Consider the following 11,504-nt stretch of genomic DNA (forward strand, 5'->3'; position numbering starts at 1 on the left):
TAGTTTCTATAATTCTTAATTCATGGATCGTGTACTCGAGCTGGAAGAATGAACGCGGTAGGTATAGCAACCGATTTAGACAACGTAGGTATTTCAGAAGCTCAAGATGGCAGAAGATTTTTTTCAGGGTTGGTAATTTTTTTTTCCAGTAACGATTTCAAAGGTTTATCAATATAACGAAATGATATCCGCAATGGTTAAAATCGAAATTTGTGAATCTAGGAAAATAATCATTTAATTTATCTAAAATCTGGAAGTATTTATTGAACAGAACTATTATCTACAAATGGAAAAGTATATATTATGATGAAAAATTGTATCTTAACCCCAACATAATCACAGCTGCACCGCGACGTGCCTTACTTCGTTACGCATACTCTGAAGTTTTGTTTTTCATTCTGCGGATTTATTTATTTTTTGTCTTTTTCTTTCTTCTTCTTTCCATCTGAATATTCAGACCACAAATAGAATATTCCTAAAGCAGTTCCCGCAATCGCAAATGAAATCAACAAGTTCTGTAGATCAGTTGACTTCATCTGAAACAAAGAGAAGCAGAAGATATTTTAATACACTGGAATAGTCATACTTATAATAGTTATTTATAAAGGGTGTTTTTTTAGAGCTATAGAACTTTAAATTGCAATAAAACAACGATGGATTATTCGATTGACATGAATTTTATTTATCCGCAAGATAATCTTGTGGCATTACATTTTAAATATGATTTCTGGCATATGACCGCCACGGCTGGCTCGGATGTAGTCCAATCTGGACGTCCAATTTTCGATGACCTTTTCCAACATTTGTGGCCGTATATCGGCAATAACACGGCGAATATTGTCTTCCAAATGGTCAAGGGTTTGTGGCTTATCCGCATAGACCAATGACTTTACATGGCCCCACAGAAAGTAGTCTAGCGGTGTTAAATCACAAGATCTTGGAGGCCAATTCACAGGTCCAAAACGTGAAATTAGGCGGTCACCAAATGTGTCTTTCAATAAATCGATTGTGGCACGAGCTGTGTGACATGTTGCGCCGTCTTGTTGGAACCACAGCTCCTGGACATCATGGTTGTTCAATTCAGGAATGAAAAAGTTAGTAATCATGGCTCTATACCGATCACCATGAACTGTAACGTTCTGGCCATCTGGTTTTTGAAGAAGTACGGACCAATGATTCCACCAGCCCATAAAGTGTACAAACAGTCAGTTTTTCTGGATGTAACGGTGTTTCGACATACATTTGAGGATTAGCTTCACTCCAAATGCGGCAGTTTTGTTTGTTGACGTAGCCATTCAACCAGAAGTGCGCTTCATCGCTAAACAAAATAAAATGGACGTTGTGCGCGATACGTATTCCGCACAGAACCATTATTTTCGAAATGAAATTGCACTATTTGCAAGCCTTGTTCAGGTGTAAGTCTATTCGTGATGAATTGCCAAACCAAACTGAGAATAAGTCAATTGACAGCTGTTAAATCGGTCGCCGACTTGAACAGTAATGCCAACTTAAAATTATATACCTCGAAAAAAAAACTCCCGTTACTATAAGGGATGTAAGTACCTACCATTCACCGGTCGAGAACGAATTGGCAAAAAAATTGGAGACTGGCTGATGTACTTACATCCCATGTAGTATATAACATTTTTTCCGCGCTCGCTGTATTGTATGTTTAAAAGAAAATGCACATCGACAAAAACCGAGAAAACGTGTTTCCAAATTTTGTTAATTATGTGAATAATTGTAAGGATTATACCATTATTATTCATTTCAATTAATATCACCGGATGTTTGTCCGGATTTCTATAATATGAAATCAAAAATTGAAGTTACTGATAATAATTTGAGATTATTATTTCTCTAGGGATGTAGGTTGACTTACGTCATCGAGATAGAATAGAAGGAGGCGCTATGGGCAGTTATCGTGCTAGAAGAAATGTGTCCACTAGGCAGGGCTAATTCTATTACTAGAGTGGGGGAAAGATCAGGGTCGGATTAAATAAACTTTCACGAAGGAATACGAAAATGAACCGTGTTCATCACTTTTTAAACAGTCCAAGCTTTGTTCACCAAGTTTTTGTTTAAAATAATATACAACATATCCTGCTATATAAATTTTAATATATTTAGAGTATGGTGAAGATGGATATGCAGATATGCAAAACTTGTGAATACGGATCTGTTCACTACTATGAAATGTTATTGGTCAAAAGTTAACTGAGATCTATATCCAAAATGGCGTACTGGTACCGCTTTGAGTCACGTGATGTCGACTCCTTCTCTATTCTATCTCGATGACTTCCATCCTGTCGTTAAGAGCAACCAATATCCTGTTAGGAAACTTTCACTTACGTTTGTCAAAGCAGTGTCAAAATAGATTGCTTACAATACAAGGAGGGGAAAATACAATATTAAATGGGGTAATTCGAACTTACTTCGCTCGTGTGGTCATATTTTCTGAATGTCGTCTTTCTCTTCTCTTCTTCTCTACTAATCTCATCATAAGACTTCCGTTTCTTCTGATCTGTCAGTATATCAACAGCATTGCCTACATGAAATAGTTTGTATGAATTTGAAGTGAAACTATTGAAATAAAAATTGCACAATACCTATTTTTTTGAACGCATCTGCTGCACCTGGGGCTTTGTTTTTGTCAGGATGAACCTTAAGTGCCAATTTTTTGTAGGCTTTTCTTATCTCCTCCTCAGTACCATCTTCATTGACGCCAAATATTGCATACAAATTCTCGGAATTTTTTATTCGTTCCACTTCTTCCAGTTCTTCCTGAGTGTAATCATTCATTTCTGTAGTCTCATCATGGGTAACTTTCTTCTTTTTTGATTCGTTAGCCTCATTCTTTTTTCCGTTCATTCTTTTAGGCCTATCAGCCATCCCCTCACACTTTTGATTGATGATAAAATCTGCAAAATAGTCGAAAAATGTATTCGAAATTTCCATTTTAACTGAATTATGATAATTTAACTGGTCGAGTCTCTTTGCCATGATTTATATGGTATTGTTTTATCTATTTATTACACCATTCAACAACTCAAGCCAATGGGAAAACCTAACCTAACCTAAGCCAATTACTGAATGGGAAAAAATCATAAGAAATAACCTCATCAAACTAAACACGTGAAAATAAAAAACAAAAGAAATCGAAGCCAAGTGCGAGCCATGAATGATTATAGAAAAAAATGGGGCCCACACCTAGCTCCACATTTCATGAGTCAATTCAGACTATGATCCAAGCATAGTCCTCCTTATAACATATGGTTTACTATCGAAAATATCAAGAACAACAGAGAGGTAGCTCTAACACATCCGGTACAGGGCGAGAAATACATTAATGCGCGGAAAAGGAAGGTAAAAGGTAATTGCAACACGCACGGGCAATCTGGGCACATCATGTAGATTAATCAAAGAAAGTAAGAAAGGACAATCAATAAATAGTATAATTAATAAATAAATAAGTTTATTGAAGCAGAAAAAATATCAGGTGTGTGAATAAGTCTTTCCCGTTTTTTGTAAGAGATGGCGCCACCAATACTGTGCGAGTATTTAATGGTTACATATGTCATAATCAAAGCTCATTCATCTGTCAACAATTCCACACTAACACATTAGTTGAAATTTTTTCGCATCATAAATTTTTGAAATCGTGAAAATGTCGAAATTTGAGCCGAGTCGACGTCATTTGCGGGAAGTTTCACTTTATTGGTTCAATTTGAAGAAATCTGCTGCCGAGGCGCATCGGTTGCTTCAGGAAGCTTATGGAGAAGGTTGTGTCGATGATTCAAGTGTTCGCGGATGGTTTCGACGCTTCAAAAGTGGCGATTTCGACGTGGAAGACAAGGAGCGTTCCGGGCGGCCGCAAATCTTTGAAGATCAAGAATTGGCGACTTTGCTTGATGAAGATTCGTGTCAAACGCAAGAAGAACTTGCTGAAGCATTGGGAGTTGACCGAACAACCATTTCCAAGCGTTTGAAAGCCATGGGAATGATCCAAAAGCAAGGGAATTGGGTGCCGTACGAACTGAAGCTGAGAGACGTCGAACGGCGTTTTTTCACTTGCGAACAGCTGCTTCAGCGACATAAAAGAAAGGGTTTTCTGCATCGTATCGTGACTGGCGATGGAAAGTGGATCCGTTACGATAATCCGAAGCGAAGAAAATCATGGGGACTACCCGGCCATGCATTATCATCGACAGCCAAGCCAAATATTCATGGCGCCAAGCTCATGCTCTGTATATGGTGGGACCAGCTAGGTGTGGTTTACTATGAGCTTCTGAAACCGAATGAAAGGATCACAGGCGAGGTCTATCGACGACAATTGATGCGTTTGAGCCGCGCACTGCGAAAAAAACGGCCACAATACTCCGACATGCACGACAAAGTTATTTTGCAACATGACAATGCTCGCCCACATGTTGCACAGCCGGTGAAAACATACTTAGAAACACTCAAATGGGAAGTCCTACCCCACCCGCCGTATAGTCCAGACATTGCTCCGTCTGATTACCATCTCTTCAGATCGATGACGCATGGCCTGGCTGACCAGCACTTCCATTCCTACGAGGAAGCCAAAAAATGGGTGGATGACTGGATAGAGGCCAAACCGGTCGAATTTTTTCGCAACGGGATTCGTATGTTGCCAGAAAGATGGGGAAAAGTTGTAGCTAGCGATGGCCAATACTTTCAATAATTCATTTGTAACCATTTTTTCACAATAAAGGCTCAAAATTCGAAAAAAAACGGGAAAGACTTATTCACACACCTGATATAACAAAAAACAGTTTCTGAAATACAATTAATGCGTAAGGTACGCATCAATAAACAAATTATAACCCACAAAAGTATATACTTGTTCGTGGGGGAATAATATAAAAACCATAAACTCCAAAAAACAACTACCAATGAGTTCAGATAAAACAAATACAATACAAGTAGTACAACAAAACAAATGTTCTAAACAAAGTTATCCCTGTTGAAAATTTTCCTCCAAAATTCATTATCTTGTGACTTGAACCATTTCTTGATTCCTCCGGTGAAAAGTGTTCGAGAATTAACTGCTCTTAGGTTTGAAGGTAAGATGCTATATAAAACAGGTGCAAGGTATAATTTCGCAATCCCAATGTCTTTCCGACTTGCGGTCGCTGTACTGGATTTCCCCTGATCTCATAATGTCCAGGTATAATCTGTGGTCGTTTATACTGGTATAACAAAAGCGATCTTTGTAAGTAATTGCACAAGTGGCCAAGTGCATAAAAATTACCGATAATTTTGCATGACAGTCATAAAAACTGCATGAGTTCATTTTCGTTTTTGGAGAAAGAGCCCGACAGCGAAGGTGGAGGGCTCTTTCTCTTTCTCTTTCTCCAAAAGCACAGAGTCACTGAGTCACAACAGTATAAAGCGGTAGACGACATTTAGAAGAAATGAAAAAGAAAAGTCTTTTTCGAAAAACCTTCTGAATTTCCGATTCTGCTAATACATAGTATTATAAGACTGTTTGCAGTTTGGTCCGAAAATGTACATGGTGAACAGAAGATCATGAACTTGGACAATTCAAATTGATCAAAAATCAAGATTTTCATATCAGAACGTGAGTTTATACCCGAGTTATGGTATATTGATATACCATATATATAATGCTGCAATAATATATTTGGTGTGCCATTCGAAATAAGGAAAGAGTATAACCGGAAGTTGTAGAGATCTAAAAATATTTTAGGGAAAGAGATCTTTGTCTCAAACCCTTATATGCAAAATTTTTAGCACAAAATTATGATTAGTTTTCCGTAAACTTCTAATAGTCGGTGAATCATGCTGTATACGAATCAGGTTACCTGAAATATTGGAAACCACTAAAAACGCTTCGAAATTTTTGGCGATATGCAAACCATATGAATAGTGTTACATTTCTGCTATAAACTTAAATCTCAAAGCGGATATAAAATACCTAGAGACGATATCAGCTGTTTCCGTTGTAGATAATATTGAAAACTTATCTGCGGAAATATTTACATATCTCCTCGGAGTAAAGGACGGTGCGAAACCAAATTTGAGATATTTATGAGTAAAGTGCATAATGCATGGTTTCATGTTAAATTTGTCCTTCCTGTTATTTCTGACTGAATTACATCCTTATTCGGTACTTTGAATTTTAGACATGGAATTTTGGTTGATCAAGCTTGAAGTGCCGCCCCTGAATTTTGGCGCCCTCGACAACTGCCTACCCTTCCTACCCCTCAGCGACAGCCATGATTATTTCTTCTTTGAAATCATCAATAGCTTTTTTCACTTGGTGCCCATAATGCTGCAAATTAAATAGCTCAAGGCGAGTTGAAAAACGTTACTAAAGTTCGAAAAATCATCGTCTAAGATTTAGAGCCACAGAATTCAAGGATAGAAAAAAATGAGCTCTGTTGGCCAAGCATGTTAAAGAACAAACACAAAATTTATCATCCTTTTCTGTGGAATTCTCATCTTGAAGAGCGTGAGGGTGAATGGAAAATGAAATCAACATTATGCTGACGGCTTCTCTGAATTAGTTACTTAAAAATAGAGATGAGCACTAATTCATTCATGAGTTCTTTAGCAAGGCCGGAGTCAGGGGTGAAACAGTGAAGCGACCGTTTTATACGCCTCTATTTGAGGGGCATCAATTCGGCCCAGTTTGCAAGCCGCCTTTTCATAGTTCATACTAATTCTTGAAAACAACATAAGTTTGTTCCGTCCCGCTGCATTTCCTACAACAAAAATTTCCAAACCGCCTTCACTACGCCGCCTGCAAATAACAGATGGCAGCCCAACCAATATGAATAATCAACACCCCCCCCCCCCCAACAAAAAGCCTCACCTGCCCCGATGATAGTTGGAAGCCGATTTTCACAAGTTCAACATATGGAAAATTCCTACGATTTTACATTCGAAACTAGTTACTGCTAATTTCCAAATTTTTTCAGCGGAACACATGTTTGTAATCCCACTAAGTTTTTAAAGCAATACTGAAACTTTGCATGCCCTACCACCCTTTAAAAATTGAGCTTCATTCCAAGCAATTAACAGTGAAACAAGGAATATATGTTGTCGATGAATACAACAATTAACGAAAAAGTCTTCAACAAGTGGAGTGAACTATAATGATAATGCCAAACATTTCATAGATGAAATTTTTTTCAGTTCACACAATTTGACAACATATATTTGCAATAACACAGAAATGTAAGTTAAAACAAGTTCACTTTAAATTTGTGAATTCGTTAATTCAACTGTTTCAGGATTTCGAAGCTAAAATATGGAATTGATTGTGGACTCTAAATTCAGAAAGAAGGAATATGATTTAATTATTAATAGGAATAGGTAATAAAATGTTTCAAACATAGGCCCAATGCAAAGAAGAAGAACCAATAGGTATCTAAGAAGAGAAAAATTTAAAAACAAACTTATTTCCCCAAAAAAAATTAATGGTATGCATCTTCATTTTCAACTCAATACATGATTTTTAGTTTTCTTTAAATTTATATGGTCATTTTGTTACAGATTCACCAAAACATTGAATTTGTCAATTATAGACAATTTAGTATTTTCAATCATAATATATACAACACACAATATTACTCTATTCTGCATTAAAAACCCAAAGGAAATGTTTTTCGAGATTTATGTGTTTCTAAAAAAATAAAGACACTTTAATATGAAATTCTCATCTTTCCTCCTATGACCCTTCAATCTGAAATTGTCATCATTCTTCCTCTGACCCTTCAATTGAAAATATACATTCATTTAAATTTATTATCAAGGCGAAATGTCAAACCTATCCTCATATGAAACAAGCTAGTAAGCATAATACTATGGAAACGAAAGAACTAATTGAAGCTTACGAAGAAAATATATAGGTACTTACTATATTTGAGCACCAGATTACGAATATGTTATCCAAATTCCTATGATTTCATTAGTTTTTGAGAAAAATATTCATAAAGTTTGTACATTCCAGGTGGGGATATCTATTAAAATAGACCTTCTTTTTGGGATTTTTTTCATCTGAAGTCCCTTCAGTATCACACATATTCAATATTTTGACCATTTTTCTGCAAAAATTGCTTCATCTCATCAAGAACAAGGAAAATCGACAATGTTCACCAGCTCGAATTCATAACAGAGTCTGAAGCTATCAGCTGTTTGAAAAGCGGTGTTGCAACGTATATTCTTCCAATTCTTTGACCGACGAGTAGTTTGAATGTTTGAAAGTGTCAATTTGTAATCATAATGTGTACTTTTGTGTACTTTCAGAATTATAGAGTAACGTACATGTCTGATATTTGTTTGTCAAGAATCTGGATTTTTTGGTACATATAAGCAGATTATTGTTCTCAGATTTCAAAGCTTCCTTGATATTGTTTTTAAAGGAACGCATGTCTCCATAATTTAACAATTACAACAATCAGTTTCCAGAAAGTAGTTTCAAAATGGACCTAAATGCTTTAAAATAAGGAAATTTTTGGGTTGAATCTAACAATACTAATAACGTCAATTAAATATTGTTATCTTTGGAGTCTCTATAGCTCCAAAACAAGTGAAAAGTTTTTTTGCTACTTCTTTCGTTTAATGAAAAAGTGGCGAACTGTACCATCATAAATGAAGTAGATAACCCACAAAAATATGCATTATTATATTCAAACGCTCATTTTTTACTTTTAATTACAATTTGGCCCATTTGAAAATTGTTCTACTCATGGAAGACGATTTTTTTTTTGCAGAATTATTTCACGATTTTCGTGAATTTTGAGCAATCAGCAGAAGACTTCAAATCCGCTGCTGACTAACAGCATTTCGAGAACTATAAGACATGAAGAAAAAAACAATATTTCGCTATATCTTGTTTGCTGTCGAGAATGAAACAAAATATTACCTGATTTCTTATCATTTCAAAAAAAATGCTCGGGGTTTTATAGTTCTCAAGATGCTCTCAGTGAGTATCGTATTTGGGACAGCCTGAACATTGGGTTGAGGATGAAGCAAAACCATCTTTTATTCAGAAAAATAGTTAAAATTAGTTATACACTTTATAATTTCGAAGCAATTACTGAAAAACGAGAAAATCCGGCAACATGGCAAATCCCTTCGATGCATGCAATTCGACCTCGAAATAGATTGGTGAGAATATCAATAACCCAGCAAACACGTTACATCACTTGGCAGTTTCGCGAAGTCTCAAATTGCACATTGACAGATATCTTCATTGCGATTACGCATACTTGTTCTAAACATATTTATTTTGCGACATTGCTTTGTTAACAACAATTCGAAGATGCAGTGATAATAATTTGAGGATATTAATAAATAACCACAATGCCATCCCCATAGAAAGTGGTAAATTAGTAGTTAAAAAGTTTACCATCGAGCGACTTCGCAACGAAGTCTTTTTGAGAACTACACAATGTTAACATGAATTGGATGATATTTCAAATCCTTTTTGAGTGGGTCACTTTATGTTCCCAATATGGCTGTTTATTCTGGTGAATGTAATAGTAATACTTTGCACATTATTATTTTCAATTATCCATCTGTGGCACTGAAATATCCAGCCCTCAAAGAGTCCGACGAATATTTATTTATTCTCCTTCATCTGGATGTAATAAACAAAAACAAACGATTCAGAGCAATCCGAGAGGTCGTCGGTGAGACCAGAACGTGATCCTAATAGAAGCATTTTTGCAACAAAATACAGATTACGTATTCACTTGGTCCGTTTTCTGGCTGATCGAGCGATATTTCGAAAACTACAATAGCTATAGGCTTCCCGTTTTTTCAGTTTTATTTGTGCGTTGGTGTCTGCCATGTGGCTGGTGATATAGCTATATCACCAAAAAACCAATAAATTAAAATATATATAGTATTTTTTTATAAGTGGTCAAATGAAGACCGGCTCTGTTTGTTAATTTTATTATTTTATGAGAGATAATTTCACTTTTTTGTGACGTTTGTTTTTTTAAATTTGATTGAATAATTATTTATTATATGGATGTTTCATTACTTCATTTCCCATTTCCAAATTGTATGTACAAATTTCTACAGGATTACTTTTGTGATATTCATAAAATAGTCCCTTTGGCACTATACAGTGTGTTTCCAAATTGTATGTATGACTTTGTACAAGATATTCTACACATTAAATAAATGATATTCTATATAGGAATCCTTGTCCGAATTTGAACAATACAAGGCATTTGACCTATATCAAATATCATTTATTCAATGGGTAGAATATCTTGTACAAAGTCATACATACAATTTGGAAACACACTGTATAGTGCCAAAGGGACTTTTTTATGAATATCACAAAAGTAATGTTTTGTGGGGATTACAGATTCCTGCGTTACGGTCATGGTGGCGTTGCCAACAAGGTTAACGCTTCCCCCAACAGAGGGCGCAACAATCTACTTAAGCCTCGAAGTAAGCATCTTAAACGGAGATAAGCCGAGCATTTTGTGTCTGTTCTATATTTTATTTTTAATGTTTTATAACCGTCTAACTAGGAGTAGGCATATAGAGGCCTAGTTAGATAACCATTTATTTTTCCCGTTAACTAGGAGTAGACAGATTGAGACCTAGTTAGCGCATGTCCCGTTATAGTTATCCCGAGGTTAATCAGGAGTAGGCAGATTAAGGTCTGAATAAACCCCACCATCGACCAAGTCGTCACGCTGTCCCAAAAGTTTTATTTAATAAAGTTCAAAATTTTATCTTATATGGAAGTCAGTATGTGTACTCTATGTGTAGTGAAAAAAAAAATAGAATTGAGAAGTCTAATAATGAAATCATAATCGAACTTCCTATTGAAATTGATATAATGTTCTCTATGTGTGGTGAAAAAAAGGGAATGGAATATAGAGATATCAAAGAGACCTCGCATGAAACGACCCAATGTGGTTATTAAAAAGAGATTTATTGACTCAAAAACTTCCATAAAAGTGACAACAAATGGATGTTTTTTTGGGGATATTTTTTCATGTCTCAATTTGAACAACACAACGACTTGAAATGCGTACATGATGTCGCGGACATTTCGCTGCAAATGCGAGCGGGAGGCAATGTTTTTAATACATCGCATGCGAGCTTTTAGTTGCAAAGTTACTTCCATGGTACTTCACAGTTACCTCCCAGTGTTTGCTGGGAATTCACATCGTCAATTCTCCTCGTTTTTGATGGAATAATGTAATTTTTGCAGAAAAAATGCTCGAAACATGAATATGTGTTATATTGATTGACAACAGATGAAAATTCTCCCAGAAAAGATCTATTTCAATAGATATCCCCACCTACAATATGCGAACTTTGTGAATTTTTCTCAAAAACTAATGAAATAATTGAGATTCGGATAAAATTTTCGTAATCTAGTACTCAAGAATAGTAAGTACATATTTTTTTCGTTAGCTTTCATAAGTTCTTTCGCTTCCATAGTATCTAGGTATTACGATAAATAGGTAGTTAACGCA

The 11,504-nt window shown here is 35.7% G+C and overlaps 1 protein-coding gene and 1 long non-coding RNA gene across 2 annotated transcripts; one reads left to right on the forward strand and one right to left on the reverse strand.

Moving 5' to 3' along the window:
* Positions 1–222: 222 nt before the first annotated feature.
* LOC123673914 (dnaJ homolog subfamily C member 18-like) lies at positions 223–5,908 on the reverse strand. Its single transcript, XM_045608681.1, has 4 exons — positions 5,850–5,908; positions 2,610–2,921; positions 2,436–2,548; positions 223–536 (listed from the first exon to the last, which is right to left on the reverse strand). Exons 2-4 carry the CDS (start codon positions 2,890–2,892, stop codon positions 411–413), a joined length of 522 nt encoding a protein of 173 aa, XP_045464637.1. The 5' UTR covers positions 2,893–2,921; positions 5,850–5,908; the 3' UTR covers positions 223–410.
* Positions 5,909–6,986: 1,078 nt separating this feature from the next.
* Positions 6,987–7,900, forward strand: LOC123673915. The gene is made up of 3 exons (XR_006746563.1): positions 6,987–7,227; positions 7,284–7,472; positions 7,546–7,900. It is a non-coding gene; the product is annotated as an uncharacterized LOC123673915 (long non-coding RNA).
* The last annotated feature ends 3,604 nt before the right edge of the window (positions 7,901–11,504 follow it).

Source organism: Harmonia axyridis, chromosome 2 (genome assembly GCF_914767665.1).
Source record: "Harmonia axyridis chromosome 2, icHarAxyr1.1, whole genome shotgun sequence".
Taxonomy (NCBI): domain Eukaryota; kingdom Metazoa; phylum Arthropoda; class Insecta; order Coleoptera; family Coccinellidae; genus Harmonia; species Harmonia axyridis.